The sequence below is a fragment of the Struthio camelus genome, chromosome 9, assembly GCF_040807025.1.
Source record: "Struthio camelus isolate bStrCam1 chromosome 9, bStrCam1.hap1, whole genome shotgun sequence".
Taxonomy (NCBI): domain Eukaryota; kingdom Metazoa; phylum Chordata; class Aves; order Struthioniformes; family Struthionidae; genus Struthio; species Struthio camelus.
The window spans coordinates 2,512,667-2,532,680 of NC_090950.1; the positions used below are offsets into that span (position 1 = coordinate 2,512,667).

General features: G+C 50.0%; 1 protein-coding gene across 5 annotated transcripts; it reads left to right on the forward strand.

Annotated features, from left to right (window-relative positions):
* The first annotated feature begins 1,903 nt into the window (after positions 1-1,903).
* Positions 1,904-15,649, forward strand: NRROS (negative regulator of reactive oxygen species). Of its 5 annotated transcripts, none has more exons than XM_068954354.1 (4): positions 1,904-2,752; positions 4,513-5,870; positions 11,544-11,667; positions 12,149-15,649. In XM_068954354.1, the coding sequence occupies exons 3-4, from the start codon at positions 11,560-11,562 to the stop codon at positions 14,120-14,122; spliced, it is 2,082 nt and encodes a 693-aa protein (XP_068810455.1). In that variant the 5' UTR covers positions 1,904-2,752; positions 4,513-5,870; positions 11,544-11,559; the 3' UTR covers positions 14,123-15,649. The 5 variants fall into 5 exon arrangements, with proteins under 5 accessions (XP_068810455.1, XP_068810456.1, XP_068810457.1 ...); XM_068954355.1 differs by having other exon boundaries at positions 4,513-4,750; XM_068954356.1 differs by lacking the exon at positions 1,904-2,752 and having other exon boundaries at positions 4,757-4,987.
* The last annotated feature ends 4,365 nt before the right edge of the window (positions 15,650-20,014 follow it).

Sequence of the window (20,014 nt, forward strand, 5' to 3'; positions counted from 1 at the left end):
AGCTCAAGGGTAGAGTCTCACGCTTTGTAGTCTGCTAAGATGTTTTATCTCACCTTGAACATAAAATTTGGTCTTATTCCTGGAAAAAATAATTAATGACCTGTGCAGAACAGGAGCAGAATCTGAACAAACATTAATGAAAGGGATTCGGGTGAGTATGAAATATGGAAGTAAAGTGTTTTCTCACTAGTATCCATGGCCCTGGCCCAGTTTTGCTCTCTTTGTTCTCGCTCCACCAAGGTGGGTCTTCAGGGTCTGGCAGAGCCTGCTCTCCATCTCTGGGATGTGATTTGTCTTTAGTGGTAGGTTGTTACTGCTATTCTCAGAATGATAGTAGAGGACAAGAGGGGAAGATCTACTTTCTTAATCAAAGCAGCTGTTTGAACTTTTCCCTGTCTTGCATTCCTTTGTTAATTCTTTCTCTGTGCCTGGGGGTGAGGGAAGGATCTTGAATCAAAACATGAAAGCCTGCTTCGAGTCTCTCCCAGATACAGCTGCAGGGATGAGGTCTCTCAGAAACAATCATAATGATGTCATTTTGCCTCAGAATTTCTTAAAAACCAAAAAAACACAGAAACTCATATCCTGGCAATTTTTTCCTGGGTTTTATGTTAGACTAAGGAATGTGCCCTAAGTGTAAGAGGACACTCCAATCCCCAAATCCTGTAGATTAGCTTTTCTTTGTCACTGGTCCCTAAAGTATCATGCTGGAAAGTAGGGATGGCAAGCCCAAAGGCTGAAAACCAAGGTAAGGAAGACTTTGGAGTGTGAACACTTCAGCTTGCTTCAGATGCTGATTGAAATCCACCCTGAGAATTGTTATGTGATTGCTGCATAGTAGGAAACTTGGTCTTTCTGGCCAGAAGGGAAAGCTGGGTGGGGATACACTTAGCTCTGTAAGGAGGTTAGATACTTTCACTTCCCTTTGCATTAATGACACAGTTTCTCACTTCTCTTAAGCAGAACAACAGCAGGAAGGCAGTATATGTGGGGGTAATTTTTCTTGTCACAATTTGCGTTACTGAATGATGTCAAGGCAATGACTTGTCAATAACCTCCTTCTGGTGAGTTGAGAGCCTCTGGTCCTGACAATTTTAGGCTCAAATCCTTGGTAAACGTGCTGGAGTAGATTGGTCAGATGTTTTTCCTGCTGTCTTGAAGAATCAGCTGTGAGCAGGTTTTGATCACAGTACAGTAAAAAATGGAGAGCAATTTACCCATATCTTGCAACCCTGAAGAAAATCTTGGGCAACACTTTTAGGACTAGGTGCAACCAAAGACCAAACTATAGATTCAAGCAACTTGATCATGAGGCTTTTCAGCTCTTGAGGAGATCTAGGAGGAAAAATTAGTAGTTCTCTCTATCCACTAACTTTAGGCACTTGCTTGCTTCTTCTGCAGATATGTTGCAAGCAGTTATCTAGAACATCTAAACTTCCCAGTATTCTTTGCTTCAGAAGTCATGATTCATAAGAAAGTGGATGTACTTAGCTCCCAGTTGCTATAGAAATGCAAGGTATTTCAACACTGGATGACTGGGAAGTCCTGTTGCAGGCACTAGTCCAAAGAACTTGTGTTGAGAGTTGATGCTCTCTAGCCTGCTTCGCTACTTTCCAAGAAGGCGGCTCACTTTATAGTGGTGGTGGATCCCTTATTGCCTGCCTGTGTGATGGTCACCGCTCTGCAATAGCCTATTGATGGCAGACCTCAGACCGTCAGTCTAGGAAAAATGGGTAGATGAACACTACAGGAGAAAGCAGGGGCCTCACCACAGGGGTGGGCTGGCTGTATGTGTGGGTACATAGAGGGGAAATGAGATGACTTCTGTGGCTATCTCCTCTGTGGCTCACTTCCTCCTCATTTACATTTCACGTACTTGGGAGAAGGAAGAGTGGAGACCGCAGAGATAGTGTTGCCTCTGCTCTGTCACCCCTACAGAAAGGTGCTGTGTATGCCTGCCCTCCTACATGGGAACTAGGGGTGTGCAGCTTCCCCCCTGGGCGCAGGAGCACAGAAAGAGGATGTGGCCATGCCACTGACCTGCTCCCTCACAATGCTGCACTTTCAGAAACTTGGTTTTGCTTTCTACTAAGACCTATTTCTGCCTTCTGAGTGTCTTGGAGAATGCTTGCTGCTTTCAGAGACTGAGGCTTTTCAAGGTTAAAGGATGGCTCCCCTCGGAAAATTGGTGCTGTGGGGTTCCTTGTTGAGGCCCAGATCCTCAGTCAGATGTCTTCAGTTTCCAAGCCCACAGGCATGATTTTCCCAGCTGCTACTGCTGGAAGCTCACCTGGGTTCCTTTGGGCTTCTTGTATGTTGCCGGTCCGTGGGGGTTATCTTCCCTGCTCATCGAGCCCCAGTGTCTGCAGGTGCCAGCATGGGAATGAGCACATTGCTGCAAAGGCAAGCAAGCCAGCTCTGCTGGCTCCATGGAACTAATGCATGGCAAGAAACAAATCCCTGCATTAACATCTGCAATTGGAGACCTTCCACTGTACTGCTGTGCTAACTATTAGCTGAACACATCAGACAGTGCAAATGCTGCTGTAAAAATTCTGATGCATTCAAGACAGAGGTATTTTTGCTGCTTGAGTCCATGAATATAACTGAATGCACACAGAATCAGATTTGCTGAGCAAAAGAGCATCTCTAGACCAATTCACTTTGAGAATTACAGATGACTTTCCCTCAGAAAACACAGCAAGAGCTAGAAGACTTGATGGCTGAGCTACTGGAAAATGGGGGAGCAAAGGTAAGCTGCTTTATAGAAGTGGATAAATGGGTAATTGTAGAGCAAGAGAGCCACAGGCATGGGCTGCCTTTGGAAAGAGTGTTGATACAGTCAGCACAGACTGGGATGCTTTGAATGCTGAGATTCCCCAGCAGGTGAGCAACCGTGAAACTGGAGACTGCAGCCTGAAGTTTTAGTCATTAAAGTTAGCACAAGTGTGTCCTTGGAAGAAGAAAAAAGCGTTGTTAGATAAATGAGCAAGCAGGTCATCCTGGCTACAGCTAGGGGGAAAAAAAAGAGATTTTGGAGCTGATCATAAATTGCTGACTTCTATCTCTTAGTTCCTACTGCAAGAAATACACTGGATAGAAGCTGGGCTTCCTGTAAAGCTCCGGTTAAGCTACAGCAATGAGGCTGTGGAAATGTGTGTATGTATATACATACATAAATGTATATATTTAGCTCAATGCACCCAAGCCATCCTAGGGGTGGGCACGTAATTCATTATTCTGTGAGAATAAACTTGGTAGGTTCCCATCTAGTGTACAGCCAGAATACAACAATGCAAGGCAGCAAACAGAGAAACCTAAGAAATTCAGCCAGCAGAACTTTCAGAGCTTTAGTTTAAAATTAAGCCATACAGCTTTTAATCACGTAACAAATGATTTGTTACCCCTATTATGTTCATAGTTCATTTTAAAATAGAGGCAACTATGACTAGAAGTAGTGGCTTCTGAGATGTGGTAGGACTTCAGCTTCCCTAGGTAGTATCATATCGTATCACTTTATCCGGAGCAGGTGATTAAATTCAAATTCTTCACTTCCTCCTTTGATACTCCGGGTAAAGAAACAGCCCCAAAATAGGCTTGTTGTTCACATAGGACAGGACAAAGTGTTGCCATGTAGTTTAATGCTTTTTCCTCTATAAAAGGAAACTCAAAAGTACAGAGGAGGAATGAGTTAGAAAAGTTAGTCAGCAGAGGAATATTGATACATTTGCATTTCCTGTACACACCTCATTCAAGCAGCAAATGAAAACGTGATGCAGGTTTTAATAATAAAATTTTGATTTTTTTTTTATTTTTCTGAGTTGTTACTCACCAATATTTAAGTATAGTTTCCAAACTGAAACACTTTTCCTCCCTAACAGAAACCCAAAGCTGCTGATCAGGTCTTGCTCTAACTCACCTCGGATTAGAATTAGGATTGGAAGAAGATCGAATTGGGTTTTGTTTGTTTTTTCCCCCTTAGGTTTGCTTTCTAACACTGCCTCTGCACCTTTGCGGTGCCTAGAAAAGAAAGGAGATTGCCAGGAGAGATACTACTCTTCACAATGTGGCTGCTCTGACCTTTCTGACAAGGTTCAACAAGCGGGGTGTTAGCAAGAGAGCCCTGAAACGCTTGCTACGAGGTTGCAGCGTGAATGTCTCGCAGAGAAGCTCTTCAGCGTGCTGGTTTCGGGTGCTAGCTGTAGTGTCTGGGTCGCCTTCTGAAGGTGCCTGTGCAACCATATGGCTTCAAATAGAAGGTGTATTTTAGAAAGGAAGTAGTGGAAGTAGTTTTGGCCGAGCAAATCTCAACTGGATACCTCAGTTGTGCACAGACCAAATGAAACAGCAGGGGCAGATAGAATGGCTGCTCTTAAGCCTGCCTAATATTTTCTGTAACTCTGTTTTGCAGTTTCCCTTAAGCCTGGAAATCATAAAGCTTTTGTAGGTGTTTCCCAGGCTCCAGTTTCAGAGTAGCTGGTTTTCTGCACCTATATCCTTTTCCCTTTGCAGGGCATGCTCCTGTCCTGATGGACAAAACGCCAGAGGCCAACTACCAGCCAGAGGCTTGCCTGTAATGCTTTGCACAATCCGGACAGCTCCGTCCTCCCTTGTTGGACTACTTGTTTAATTACCTCCAGTTCTCCATTGCTGTGGGAGCGGATGAAGCCTACCAAGAAACATTTCTGTTTCATTTTGTCCTGACTAAGCTGAGGCTGTGGCCCTTGCACTCTGGACAGCTGTCTGAACTGTGAGTGACCTCTTCTCTTGGTGGTTCCACTTTAGAAGAAATCATATTTCCTACAGGACAAGAAGAGCGTGCTGAAGTCTCCTCAGCAGCAGTGAATTGCTTTCCGTTTTCTGTTGCTGTTTCTCCATTCCCACAGTGTCTTTTGTTGGGCACCACGCTGCATTGTGGCAACCAACCGGGAGGGTCAATCTCTGCCACAGGCTGTTGTTCTGGGTCCTGGTGCCTGCACATCAGTAGGTTGGTACCACCTGAACAGGAGAAAAAGAGCATGTCAGAAGCAAACAAGGACTTACTGTCTCCCCTCCTTCCCTAATGCCTCCTGTGTCTTCGTTTTGCCTTGCCACCTCTGCATCTCTTCTCAGAGCTGCTGTATGTTCCCTCCTTACTCACCTGGCTTCAGATGTGCCAGGCTACCCGTGGTGGTTTGTTATGCTGTTTAAGCTCATGCAGCTCTTTTTGCCCAAAGCAGGGCTAGGAGCAGTCCAGAAACCTCTGGCCAGGGAAGGCAAGAAGCAGCTGGCAGCAGGATCACCCTCCTGAGCGCAGCTAGCCATAGGATGTATAACTATCTCCGTTCTTCATGAAATTTCAAATCTTCTTCAGAGCCTCCCTTCCCCCTCACCATCCATCCTACCTGAGCATGACTCTCTTTCTCTGGTTGTTTCCACAGCTTAGTGAGCTCTTGGAAACTCTGCAATGCTGTGCTTCTCCAGGCTTCCTTCTTGTTTCAGCTCTTCTCTTGGTTTGTACTTGACAACTGGAGGGTTAAGGGAAAAAGATAAAGGAAAAAAGAAAGGAGAAATGGAGGAAGTTCTCCAAGTGCAAAACCTTACTGATAATCCCAGTCCTTTCCTGCAGTATCAGGAATTGCAACTGCCCATGTGGAAATTGCTCCAAGCAGCAGAATCTCCTTGAATTTAATCTACCTGTGCCATTGACCTGGATTGAAGCTTGATGAAGAGCTGATCAGATCAGCAGCTCCTGGCAGCTCAGTCCTATACCTTTACCATGCTGATGAAAGAAAAAACAAACAAAAAATCCTCCCAGTTCTCAATGGGAGAGCTGGCAGGAGAGGGATAACAGTGGTCAAGAGGAACTGGGGGAAAGGAAGAGGAGGAGGGTAAGCAGCAGCTTCAGGACACTTTCAAAACAATTGGCTACAGGATATGGGGAAACTGTGCAATAAATTATGCTGCCAGGTGCCTAACTATAGGCTGTGGGTGAGCATAGAGCTGCGTGGCTGCTCTGTGGGCTGTGGGGAGCAGGCCTGATGTGCGCTTGCCTTCTGGACAGAGCAGCGTGGGAGAAATGCAGGTGGAGGGTGGATGAGCAGGAAGGAGGACTCTCTTGTCCCCGAGGTGCTCCGTCTGTGAGCACCTCTGCTTCTTGTGAAAGGAGGGTTTACATGGCCTTGGCTTCTGTCAGCCGAAGTGACTGCTTGGTGGAAGAGGAGAAAGGGTGGAAGAGGTCTGAAGGGAGGAGCAAGAGAGGAGTAATGTTGTCCTTGTGCATAGATTGAATTGGGGGTATGTGTATCTGGTTTGAACGCTGCTTACTGGCAATGATATTTTTGGAAAATCTCAAGATGATTCTTTTTCTTTAATTCTTGAATGCTTTCTGTCCTTCTCCTTTCTGACTTCTTTTTCCTTGGGATTGGTCACTCAGTGAGCTGTCCTTGTCGGGCATTAGGGACAAGCACCAAACTTGCAGGGTATCTTCTAAGGGGATGATGCTCTACTTGGAAGGCTGTATGGTCACTGACATAACAGGTTCTGATTTCACAGCTATCTTCCCTTTCAGCTTGGCTCCTCCCCAGTGGCCCTTTATACCCTTTTCTTCCCTGCAGGGGCTGGGGATGAAGCACACTCTGCTTTCTCTCCCAGCTCTTCCTGGGCCAGGGAGAGCTGGCAAAGGGGAGGCTGGTTTGCCTCGTTGGGGATCTCCTTGTTTAGTGTCAATGCATGAAGAGCTAAGCAGGGATTTCTTCAGAATATTTCACAGGACCTTCTAGATCACCAAAGAATCGGGTATTTTCTCAGGTGAGGCTGGACTTCCTTGCCTTCTGCTGAATCTCTGACTGCTCCTGCCTCTCTGAATGTGTCATAACATATGAGGGGTCTTGGTGTGGGATCAGCTCGTTTCAGGTGTTCTGGGAGAAGGAGAAGGATTATAATTGTAGGGCTCAGCCCTCCCTGTGATCTAGAGCAACATCATGGGAATTTTGCTTAGTTTCAGAGCTTCTGTCATCTGCTACAGTTCACTTGGACAATGAATGCTTCTCTCTTTTCCTTCTTGGTTGTTATTCTTCAAACTTCCTTGAAAATCAAGGAAATGAAACCACAGGGCTTTTTTGTGAGTGACATGGGAGAGCTTAGTCTCCTTATAGAGAAGAAATGAAGTTTAGGGTGAAGCCAAAAAACAATTTCTCTAGCTGTATGTGCTACCTGCAGGAGTTTGAAGACCATTTGAGATGTTATTTTTGCAGGGTGAGGTGACCCAGGCCACGATGTCTCTTGGAAGTGGGCTTCTCCAGTCTGGCATGCTAGAATGAAAAGGATTCATCTCCCAACTATTGCAAACTGTTGCAGAAGGTCCTTTTGGGGCAAAGATCTGGGGAGCAGAAGACTGAACATTGCCTGACGGGATGCACTGCTCTCACTAGATACTTCCCAAGCTGCTGCAATAGGGGGGATCTGCTGTCTTTTTGGTGCAGGTAGTCTTCCATTTCCTTCTAAAAGAGAGGAAGCTGCAGGTCTGGCTACCTTCTTGCTGCAGAATTGGCTACAGTAAGCCACCAGTCTTGGGGGCTACTGGGTCTTTTCAATGGGGTGGCACCTGACACACGTATCTTGCACCACAATGAGACTTTTCTGCTTTAGCTGAGGGACTCACCTGGGGTGGGGGCTGGGGGGGGGGGTTGCAAAATCATGAACACAGCCAGACGCATCACCTCATGCCAGCTCAGTTGCAGCGCTGAGTCCTTTCTACACTGTTTTGAACCCTTCCCTGACTGGACAAATCCAGCTGAGCTGGCTTCCCCATTGGAGCCTGGGAGGGGAGAGAGCTGGATTTGACGGGTAGTCAGTGGTATTCGAGGACCTTAGAGGAGGGGTGATGTGGGGTACAGACCGCAGTGAGAAAGAAGCCCAGAGAGGGGCTCCCCACTACCTTTCCTTAAGGTCTGGCCAAACACCACTAATGCCTGCGGGGGCATGACACAAGCTGGGGAGAGGGCTTAGCTCAGGGAGCAGAGGGCAGGACAGTCCCCCTCCCATGGCACATGGCCTATTACAGGCCTGGGATGGAGTGCGAGTCCCCGGAGACTTGTCAGTCCCCTGCTGTCAGCAATGATAAAGTGCACAGCAGGGTGCTGTCACCGTGAGCTTGCAATGATACAGACCTTCCTACGGGACCATGTGGTGGGGTCTCCCAGGGCCCTGTGGGATGCGCATACCTGGGAGAGCTGGGCTCTGCCTTGTCAGGTAGCTTGTACTGGTGTCACCAGCACTGTGCAGAAGATAAAGGCTGGGTAAGGCAGGAAAGATGCCTCTCTGGCAATCTGGCCTTGGGAACGTGGATTTGCATCTGTCTCTGTCCTGAGGACGTAGAGAAAAGTCATTTATTCATGTACATATTGAAATCTGGGAATTCCTTGTTTCCAGATGGATCTGACTTGCCCCCTGGGTGCTGGGTTTGCCAAAGTCCTGAGCAGCCCCAGGAGCCAAAGAACTCTGTGTGAGCTGAGGTCTGCACAACCAGAAACTCACCTCGATAGTGCAGCAGGCTGGGTACTGGTGTCCCAAAGCAGGCACCCAACATCTGGGGGCATGTTCAACTTTGGCTTGGGATGCAGAAGGAAAATAACAGCACCTTGTCCTTTCCTGTGGGAAACATATCTGTAAGTTCTGTCAAAGCCTTTGTGCTGTGCTCTGGAGAGAATCGTGGGACTTGAGGGACATGCCAGGAATAGTTGCAAGTGTAACAGCAGGAAGAAAAAGCATGGAATTGCTGCTGCTCAGCCAGTCAATTTTCTCCAGCCCGGGCATGCTCTGAGGCAGGGACCTGTGGACAAAAAAGCCAGGTTGCTCTGTCATTGCAGGATACGGCAATCTGGCTATGCAAGGGAGTGGTATTGGGGTTGTGTAGGCAGCCTTAAAACATTGGACAGTGTGAGGATGTTGCACATGGCTTTGGAAGTGTCGTTTAGACACTTTCTGTGCAGTGGTGCTTGCACACTGCTGTGGGCTCAAATCAAGATGCTTGGTATGTAGCTCCGCGTGGCTTGGCTGTCTGAAACCCTGTGGAGATCTTCTGCCTGAGCTGTGCAGAGAAGCCATGGTGCAAAGATTGTCCCCAGCCTCAGCCTGTCCCCAGGAGGAGATGGAGAGCAAAATTTGTGTCACCCTGACTGGGACCAGTTCCTCCCTCCTGCTCCCCTGCCTCTCCCACCTCAGCCCCCACTCCCTGCCTTGGTTCCTCCTTGCTCGTGAGCTGTTTGTGAGTGCATGACCCTGGGTGTAAGTGCTGAGCTCAGTAAGCAAAGTGACTCGCTGCGCTCTCTGGGTCCATGTGACTGCAGTTTCCGTTAGCTCCTTCCGCAAAAGCTATATTAGTGCTAAGCAAGAAAACGGGCGAAAGAGAAAACCAGCGGGCTGCAGCTAACCTTAGCCCGAAGAAGTCGCTGAGCCCTAGCTGGAGTGGGCCACTAGCTGCAAGATGAGTTGCTGCGAACCCTGTGCACTGCCCCAAGCGGTGAGTATTTGCCCCCCAATACTTGCAGCCCAGGCTTTTGCTGAACTGGAGCTAGAATCCAGGTAGGAGTTTGGGGACCTCTTTTGCCAGGTTGAAGCACCCCTAAACCTGGCGGCTGTGCATCATTGATGCCCACACTTGTAAAAGCGTCCTGGCCAACTACAGAGTTGGCTGTTGTACAACTGCAGTTGTGTGGGCTGGTCCTGTGGCCTGGCATGTGCAGTGGGGAGTACCTCTGGTGCTCAGAAACCACTCGCCTGTGGGCTGTAAGTTCATCCAGAACTGAGCAGGCACCAGGGCTGCCACAGGGCTGTCAGGGCAAGGATTTCCTGCTTATTCTGCTGCCCGCTCTCCTGGCTGGGGTAGCCCCTCAATAGGGGGGAGCTAACACAGATGCTATCCTCTGGCCCCAGCCTGGCAGAGCCACACCAGGGAGGGCTGCAGGAGAATGGAGATGGGAGGGAGCTTGTGATGTTGGGGGAGAAGACAGCCGGGCAGTAAAGAGACAGTGGGTGGGAGAAGGGCTGAACTTAGTGAGAGAAAGCAAGACCTTCTGCAAAGGAGAGGAATTCAGGTTCCAAAGACAAGCTAGAACCAAAGCCCCTAGTTTGGTGGGCACAGCATCGCAACAAGGACACAGCAGGGTCCATCTGCCTGAGCCTGCTGCTAGCTATGTCCTGGCACAAGGGACTGATGGAGGTCAGTGACTTGGAAGGGCATAAACTACTTTACATCAGTGCTATCCTAGAGAGGGAGGAATTTCTTTTCATCTCTATAGGATTAATGAACACTGATTTTATAAGGCTTCAGATTTTTGGAATTCAATACAATGTCAGTTTGGCTATTCCAAGGGAGAAGAAAACCCAGAATGCATCCTCCACTCCATCTGGGGTGCTAGAGTCTAGCTCCAGCTACTCAGGCTGCCAAAAATAACCTCCAGTTTCATCTTCAAATGTTGGCAGTTATGAAACTGTTTGCTGAGCCCTTGTCAAGACCTAGCTGCTCATTTGCCTGAAGTTCAGCTTTTGCCCAGATGCAAATGTCATCACCCCTGGTTTCACAGAATTAGTAACTTTGGACCTTGTATTGAAAGGCAGTGACTTCCACCAGGCTGCACTAAGGTGCCTCAGGAAGGGATGGGTGCTAGAGGGGACCAGTTCCCTGCAGCCAAACTCAGCTATGATTGGGTTGGTGTCACCTAAAGGGAGCCTTTTGCACTGGCCGGGGCGGGGGTGGGGGGGGTTGCAAGCTCAGGAAGAGGAGGAAGCCTCTTTCTAAAGTGTTGCAGTTCAGTGGTGTTTTCAAGCAGCTGCACATCTGCTGTGCCTTGCCCATGTGTGTGCTGCTCCCCAGGCTCTCAGCCCTGTGGCCCAGCACTGCTGATTGTTCCTGCTTCAGTCCCTGCTGCCAGGGACCAGGCTGCTGTCTCCCTGTCCCTTGCCCTGTCCAGCCCTCAGGTGGCCAGCCAGGAGGTAGCAACCCTGAAGGGCCTCCTCAGCTCTGGGGCTGATCTCCAAGAGGGAGGATGAGAGTCTCTTCTATGACCCCTTCGCTGGTGCCCCTTCGCTGGTGTGGGGAGTGCTATCTGCCTGGGGGTTGGTGCAGGGGGATGTTCCTCATTTCTCCATGCCTATGCTATGCCCCATGCTGCAGAGCACAAGCTGGGAAACTTGCAGTGGCCCAGGTCTCTCATAGAGCATGGTGGCCACTGCTACAAGATGTTTGTCACCTGGGAGCCTGTGCTGCCCTTTGTCTCTCAGTGCCCACTGCAGAATGATGCAAGCTGTCAGCCTGGCTTCAGGCAGAGCAGGCAATAGCTGAGGTAAGAGGGAAGCCCTGAGCCTTGAGCTGGCCCGGATCTCTAAGAGCGAGCAGCCAGCACAGCAACAGGGCAACTGCTGGGGAAGAGGTGTAAGGGCATATCCGAAGGCACTTCAAGGGAGGACAGGTATTGTGACAGGTTTCCTGGGAGAAGCCTGGGCCTTTCAGGCTGAGCAGGCAGCAGCTTTTGACCATCTCTTCTCTATTTCTGTCTTCACAGGAGTGCTGTTGTTGAGATGGAGGCACCATTCCCAGGTCTCTCCCTGGTTCTTGTCCTTCTAGCAGCAGGATGGGGGAATTGGGCTGGCGCAGCCTGGGCAACATCTCCTGGGGGCTGCAGACTAGTGAGTTGCCTCTTGCAAACCCTCACTCTTCTGATGTCTTGCTCCTACCCTAAAAATCCCGGTCATCTCAGCATCCCTAACCCAGTTATCGGGTTAGCATCAGAGCTAAGGGTTGAACTGGGGTGCTGAGGCTTTAATTCTGGAGCCACCTTCTCCATTCACACTTTGTTCCTTGAACTCCTTCATCCCATCTCCCCTTCTTATGCCTCAGGGCTGTCCCTCCTCTTCCTGCTGCTGTTTAAGTGTGCCCCTGGTGCTTCTACTCACATGTGCCATCGTCTGCCTTCATGGCATTGTGCAGGCTCCTGGCTGCAAAGTGAGAGTGAAGTGGAGAGATGTGGGAGCTCCGCTAATGCAGGCACAGATCGGGCAGTGGCTGTGAGTCTTCTGATGCTCTGTGCATACCCCTATTTGCATAGACTGATTCGCTGGTCCTTTGAGTTGCCCTTCCTGTGAGATGTTTCATATTCACTTCCTTCAGGTGCAGAGCACTGCCACCTGCAATGGAAGATGGTTGAATTCAGTCCCAAGAAATCTGCAAGATGATATAGAGGAGTTGCTGCTTGATGACAACACTATACAGGTCCTAGGGAATGCCTCTGTGCTTGCATACCAAAAGTTGAGGCATCTCAGCTTGTCAAAGAATCGTCTGGAGCTCATCGAACCTGGTGCATTCCTGGGCAGTCAAGTCCTCCGCGTGCTCTCCTTGGCAGACAACCTCCTCTTCACAAACTACTCGGTGACAGCAGCTGCTCTTTCTGCTTTACCAACTCTGAGGAAACTGGATCTAGCTGGAAACCACCTCACTGAGGACATGGTATCGGTTTTGCTCTGGAACCTGTCCTCCTTGGAGTCCTTGTCTGTGGCCAGGAACATCATCATGAGGCTGGACTCATCCGTCTTCACAAACTTGACTCAGCTGCTGGAGCTGAACCTGGAGAAGAATTACATCTTTGAGATTGACCAAGCTTTTGAAGGGCTGCAGAGTCTGCAGAGGCTCAACATGGCTTATAACTACATCCCATGCATAGCCGAGTTTGACCTGACCCAGATCAGAGTGCTCAATGTCAGCAACAATGTCATTGAGTGGTTTCTGGCTCTTGAAAGTGATGCCCTCTTTGAGCTAGAGGTGCTGGACCTGTCCCACAACCAGCTCCTGTTCTTCCCTGTGCTGCCTCGGCAAAGCAAGCTGCACTCCTTGCTGCTGAAGGACAATGAGATGAGCTTTTACCAGCATCTCCCCAATGCCACATCCCTGGCAGATGTCACTGTGCAGTTCCTGCTCATTGATGGCAATTCCACCAACGTCACTACAGTCAGCCTCTGGGATGAGATCTGCCATAGCAATCTCTCCTCCTTACACCTCCTGGACATGAGCCAGAACCAGTTCTGGTACCTGCCGGAGGAGTTCCTGGCAAAAATGCCTTCCCTGACCCACCTGAAGCTGAACCAGAACTGTTTGGAGACATTTCACCTGTCAGAGGGGGATCCCTTAGCAATGCTGACAGACCTGGACCTAAGCCAGAATCAGCTCTCGGAGCTGCGGGTGGACCTGCCTGCCAGAGACATGCTGCCCAGCCTGCAGCTATTCAACTTGAGCACCAACAGGCTGCAGGTGCTTCCTGCTAGATTTTTCACCTACACCAGGAAGATCACTACAATTGACCTTAGTCACAACCGGGTAGACCTGTGTCCCCAGCAAGTTGTCGCAGGCAAGGTGGAGAATCCCCCCTGTGTAGACATCAGAGGTATCACAACCTTAACTCGTCTCTCCTTGGCCAACTGTGGCCTGCAAGAGCTGGGCAGCCACCCCTTCCAGGGCACACCGCTAACACATTTGGACCTCTCTGACAACCAGAAGGCACTGTCTGCGGGCCTGGGATGGCTGCAAGATCTTGCTTTAACCTTGCAGGTTTTGTCTCTGAGAAACACCAGCCTCTCTTCCACTGTGGTGGACATTGACTTCTCTGGTTTTCAGAGCCTGCTGTGCTTGGACCTGTCGAGAAACTCCCTGACCATCTTCCCTGCATCTTTGAGCATCCTCAAATTGCATACACTTGACCTCAGGGATAACTGTCTCCCAGCTCTTCCACAGGATGTGATATGGACACCCCTGGGGAAGAGTTTACATGAGGTCTACCTCAGTCGAAATCCCTACAACTGCTGCATGCTGGGATGGTGGGATTCCCTGCAGCAAGTTGAGAGGGTGCGCATCCGCGATGGGCAGGAGGTAACCTGCAGCTATGCCTCCAGGACAGTGAGTGCCAGGGCCTTGCCGGAGCCCATCCTCCAGGGCTGCCGGTGGAGGACAGCTGACCTGGCTCTCCTATACCTGGTGCTTGCTCTGCCAACTTGCTTGACTCTCCTGGTCGCCTTTGCTATTATTTTCCTCACGCTCAAGCAAAAGCTGCTTAAAATGGTGAAAAGTCGATGCGGGGTGTCCAGCCCTTATTGATGGGTATGGAGAAGGAGGAAGGGCTGGTGGCACTCAGGAATGGTAAATCTTTGCTGGCCATCAGAGCGGCTGAGACCTCAGCTGAAAGATGGAGCAGCCAAGAAATGTCTCCTTGCTGATTTTCAGCTTCCTCTAGGGTGTGTTCTGCTGCTTTGGGCGGGACAAGGACTTACCACTCAGCTCCCTTGTGGGTCTGGAGAGGAAGCAGCCAGTGACAATAATCCCAGGAGGGTTGTTTTTTTTTAAGACACTGTGAATATGAGAGAAATTTGGAGGGAGAGAGAGGATCATAGGAAGGAAGGGCTAAAGGAAAACAAGGGGAATTATAGATGTTAAACTCCCACAAGGTGAGTGAGAAGGAGACTTGCTGGGCTCAAGGGCCAGGGGATGGCCTGGGGTGCTGGGAGGATTACTATTCCTACTTACAAGGATGTTTCACGGGGCTAAGGATTTTGGGGCCAAGTCTTGTGATAGAGCCTGGGGGCATGCTAGAAACACCCCCCGTGTTCTGGGGGATCCTTGAGGGATGTGTCTTCTGCGGAAACGTTTGGATGATGTTGGCCAGAGCTGAATGGATGCGGTGCCAAATCCTTCTCAGGCAAAGGGGTTATGACAGTTGCTCCCTAGCCCTGTTTCCCCACATCAGTCAGTTCCTTTTATTTATTTATCCCAGTAGCATGCAAAATCTGGCTCTCAGAAGTGCAAACTGTCCCACAGTGCTGTAATCAGCCAGTCTCTGGCTGCCTGTATAAGAGGTGCCCAAAGCGCATGATGGCTAATGAATTGCCCTGGGAGGAAATGAGCACCTCATCCATGTGCTCTGGAGAAGGAGCATGCTACTAATGTGAGAGTGAAAACTTTTGAGTGAGAACCACACATCGGTGACAAACAGTTTCTCAAGATCCATTTGTGAGCAGTGGGATCACTCTGGCACAATGTTGCGTGGCAGTGACTCGCTAAAGTTTTTAGTCAGCTCCTGATTTGAGTTGTGAAATGCAAAAAAGTCCCTGTCACTTTAGCAAATAAACTTTCACGTTAAGTGTTTTGCATTTCTGTTTTTTGAGGAGTGAGGATTTAAGTATATATAAAGGTAAAATAAAAAAAAAAACATCTGCATCTCTCAGGTTTTATCAATGTCATTTCAGTCTATGCTTTTTGGGCATTTCCCTAGGCAAACCACTAAGAGGATCAAAAAAGATTTGCATCCATGTTGAGAACTGCTGCAGTGGTAGGGTGTCTGTCTTTTCAGGTTTCCACAGAGACAACCCGGAAGCGCTGACCAGCAACAGGAGCTCTGGCAAACCTCTGTTAATTGCTCAGAGCTGATTTCTTGGGTGTGCACATGTGTATTTGCACATTGATAAGATAGGTGTTGTCAGCATGGCTGAATACCATGTTTTGGGGTGTCATAACTTGTTTAAGTAGCAATCTCAGCTAGAAGAATCCATTAAAAATAGCACAAATAGGAATGATGTAAAATATTGACTAAAAGACACAAGAATAAATTATATTGCGGTTAATATTTTATCATCACTTCGGTTTGCAATTTATTCTTGTCAATCAACTACTGGATTAAAACAGACACTAAGAAGGAGATAGAATGAGAGAAAGTATTGTTCCTTGCCAAAACTGAGTTGTGGCCTTCTGCAAGTCCTGCTCTTGCTGGCTCACAGATTTGGTAGGTGTGGGAGGATTGCCTACAAACAACACTAGTCACAGCAAATACCAGCTCTCCAGTATATGCATAAAGCAGTTGGCTGCCTGGGGAAGTGCTAGTGCTTCTTTATTTAATTGAGGATTAGTGTGGGTGGAAATGAGAAGTGATGGTGATTTGTGCTAACTATAAAGCTCTGGAAGTCTGCTCCTCTGAGAGCCATATCATCTATACTGTGGTGTGGCATGGATTTCTCCAGTGCAACATGTATCTGAGTTTAATAAGCAAACAGGGATGCATAAAAGCCAAATGCCAATGCCAGCATGAGCACCCCAGGGACTTGAGGTCCTTGCCTTGACTCAGACAAGCCTCAGTGCAGCAATGTGGGGCTCTGGCATGCGCCGGAGGTGGCTGATCCTGCTAAGGGGGCCTCGGAGCTGATCTCAAGCCACCATGGCCTCCTCAGCTGGCTCAGATGTTACTCTCCACGTTGCAAGTCAGGGTGTCCTTAGAGATGCTGGAGGGAGACGCTAAAGGACCCTGAGGCTCATGGTCTGAGGCTACCTGTCAGAAAGCAATGTCGGAAAGCAGCATGGACAGCATGGAGCAGGGGGATGCACTCAAGGTCCTACCAAGCAGCGGAATGAGGAGGGTTGATGTCCCGTGATAAATCAGGTAAGCAAAATCTGTGGCTGTAGAAACCTCTGAGCATGGAGCCAGCACACAGGGACGCTGCTGAGAAAGGAGCCAGGCCCAGACAGGGTGAGGTACTTCCCAGTGTCTGCTTTTGCAGATCATGCTGCTGTCTGCAGTCTCAATATGAGGGACAGACATCAGGCAAGTGTAGGGTGAGGCAGGGTGGTGGGGCAAAAACTGAGCGATGGCAAGGTCTGGCAGTACTCAGTTTGATCCTGCTCGGGTCAGTAGCATGCTTTGCATGGCTGACTGCTGTGTCAAGCTGGAAAAACAGCACAGATCAGAAAATATGCTGCAGAGGTCTAACACCTCTCAGGGTATACCTGGGAGGGCACCCAGGAGAGTGAATAAGGAATGCCCATGGCCTTCTGCGCATCAAGGGTATGCTCTGGGCTTTGCATCCCTTTTCCCTTTCCCATATGCCACTTTGTTTTCCTTGGATGTGGAAGGCAGGATCACAGATTCCCCTTACAGAATCACAGAATGGTTGAGGTTGGAAGGGACCTCTGGAGATCATCTAGTCCAACCTCCCTGCTCCAGCAGGGACCTCTAGAGCGTATTTCCCAGGATCACATCCAGGCAGGTTTTGAATATCTCCAGGGAAGGAGACTCCACTACCCCTCTGGGCAACCTGTTCCAATGCTCTGTCACCCTCACAGTCAAGAATTTTTTTCTCAGGTTCACATGGAACTTCCTGTGGTTCAGTTTCTGCCCATTGCCTCTTGTCCTGTTGCTGGGCACCACAGAGAAGAGGCTGGCCTCATCCTCTTGACACTCCCCCTTCAGATACTTATATACATTGATCAGATCGCCTCTCAGTCTTCTCTTCTCCAGGCTGAACAGGCCCAGCTCTTGCAGTCTTTCTTCAGAGGAGAGGTGCTCCAGCCCTCTAATCATCTTGGTAGCCCTCTGCTGGACTCTCTGCAGTAGGGCCATGTCTCTCTTGGACTGGGGAGCCCCGAACTGGACACAGTACTCCAGGTGAGGCCTCGCCAGGGCTGAGGAGAGGGGCAGGATCACCTCCCTCCACCTGCTGGCAACACTCTGCCTAAGGCACCCCAGCATACCATTGGCCTTCTTGGCCACAGGGGCACATTGCTGCCTCATGCTTCACTTGTCCACCAGCACTCCCAGGTCTTTCTCTGCAGAGCTGCTTTCCAGCAGGTCCACCCCCAGCCTGTCCTGCTGCCTGGGATTACTCCTCCCGAGGTGCAGGAGCCTGCCCTTGCCTTTGTTGAACTTCATCAAGTTCCTCTCCGCCCAACTCTCCAGCCTGTCCAGGTCCCTCGGAATGGCAGCACAGTCTTCTGGTGTGTCAGCCACCCCCCCCAGTTTTGGATCATCAGCAAACTTGCTGAGGGTGCACTCTGTGCCTTCCTCCAGGTCATTGATGAATACGTTGAACAAGACTGGAGGCAGTACCGACCCCTGGGGAACACCACTAGCTACAGGTCTCCAACTAGACTCCGCACCACTGACCACAACCCTCTGAGCTCTGCCATCCAGCCAGTTCTCAATCATCCACCTCACCGTCCACTCATCTAGCCCACACTTCCTGAGCTTCCCTATGAGGATGTTTCTCTTGAGCCACTTCCATTTGGGTATGACCAGGTGGCACTGGTAGGGCTGAGCTCTAGAAATGCTAGTCCTGCCAGGGAAACCCAGAGGTCAAATCTAGCTTAGAAAACAGCTTGTTTCTGGTCATGTTTTAGATAGAAATAGTCGGAACAAAACCAGGCCCCAGCCTGGGGAATCCCTCAACCTCTTTCAGCTGTTCTTTTGCCCATAAGCTGTATGCCTGGAGGGACAATAGGGAGCTATAAATACATGTGCGTGATGGTGGCTTTGTATCAGCACTGGCTGCCATGACCACGCTGCTACCCGCTGGGTGACCCTAGCCAGATCACACCAGCTGATGTGCCTGCATTTTTTGCAGCACTGATGATACAGGGGCAGAGTGGCTGTGCTCTTCCAAAGCTGGGGTCCTCAGCACAACCACTAAGCTGAGACATGAGGGCAGGATCAGAGCCTACAGTGAATCGCAGTGGATTATTTGATAATGGCATTGACCAGGAGTCCTCCGGTCTCTGGGTGCAGCTCTTGCAGTGCACATCTGGGGGTGTGATAGCAGTAGTGGCCTTAGAAAGAGCCAGAAAGAACAGGGTAGGCTGTCTCACCTCCAGCCTGGGCTGAAGATAACCTCCTGTCCTGGATGCCTATGGAGAGGTTGTCATACCTTGTGCTTGAGTAGTGCCTGTGCTGGGCCAACACTTCCCTTGACCGCAGAGCAATGTGAGCCTAGGCACCAGAGCAGGGGTGTCCTCTGCCCAGGGAGCGATAGGTGAGAGTTTCTCAGTGCCAGCACTTGCTGAGCTCTGCTTGCAACTGGAGGCCTCCCTGTGGTGAAGGTTTGCAGGCAGGAAAACCACATGCTAAAGGGCAGGGCTCAGCTCTCGCTCGGGGCTCTTTGGTGCTTGCATCCTACCCCCTCTCTTCCCCAGGGTCCAGGGGGTGAGAGGCCAGACGAACCCATGCTGGTGGGCTGTGTTGCCCCCCCCCCCCCCCCCCCCACTTGGAGGCTTTTCAGGCAGCCTGAAGTATGAAGTCTGGCCTGCACACTCCTTGTGGGAGGAAAACACACATGGTGCACCTGATTTTCTCAAGCGGCTAAGTGAGGCGTTGCACTGCTCCTGGCTGTTGCCCCCATGATGCCCTCCCAGCCTGTTTCTGGAAGAGCAAACCAGAGCAGAGGTCCCTCTGCAAGTGTCTCCACCAGGGATTTCAGGAGCTAGTCCCCATATGCCCACAGCTTTCTGGGAGCCCAGCCACACTGAGAAATGCCAGTGGAGGGCCCGGCCTGCTAAGGTCCTTAGTGGAGCCATGCCACACCATGCCATGCTACCCTGAACCTGCGGGTGTCTCCGGGAGGCTGGAAGGCTGGGTGGAACAGAGGTCACTGCGGTCCTGAAAACACGTCATTTGGGGTTTCCTTGGCCAGTCTCCTATGTCCACATTTTGGCATTGTGCCGCAGGCTGCGTCAGCCTGAAGGCCTGTACCCCTGTGAATGCCTTGCTCCACGCTCAAGCACCGATGCTGGGTATCAGAAGCAATCTTGGCACCCTCCGATGCTGTTCCTGGCACCCTGGGGTGCCTCTGCAGCACATTCAATGGGGGTGCTGCCCCCGCAGCTCTCTTGGCAGCGGGGGCAGTGGGAGGTGCTGCGCAATGCTCTGAGCAGTTTCTCTCAGGCAGGTGGCTGTGAGAAATGGGGCACAAGTGCTCAGGTCCTGCCTTATCAAGCGGATGTGTTTGCTTCCTCTACCATGTCAAAGAGCCATGGGGCTGCTGCTGCTTCTCCTTTCAGCATGTGGGGGGTGGTGGAGCAGCCTCAGGCGTTTGGCATTGCCCAGATTATGTAGCTAAACTCTGGGTTTTACTGCTCATGTTAAGCCAACAAGGCCACAAAAGGTCTTGCAAAAGACTCCCGAGCAAAAAACTGAAGAAGCCAAGAAGCTTTCTGAGGCCATTCACACCATGGCTT

Bases quoted from the DNA above. Each gene is read 5' to 3' on its own strand.
- NRROS (XM_068954354.1), top strand. From the start codon at position 11,560: ATGGAGGCACCATTCCCAGGTCTCTCCCTGGTTCTTGTCCTTCTAGCA. The intron at 11,668-12,148 runs GTGAGTTGCCTC...CACTTCCTTCAG, and splicing joins CTCCTGGGGGCTGCAGACTA to GTGCAGAGCACTGCCACCTG.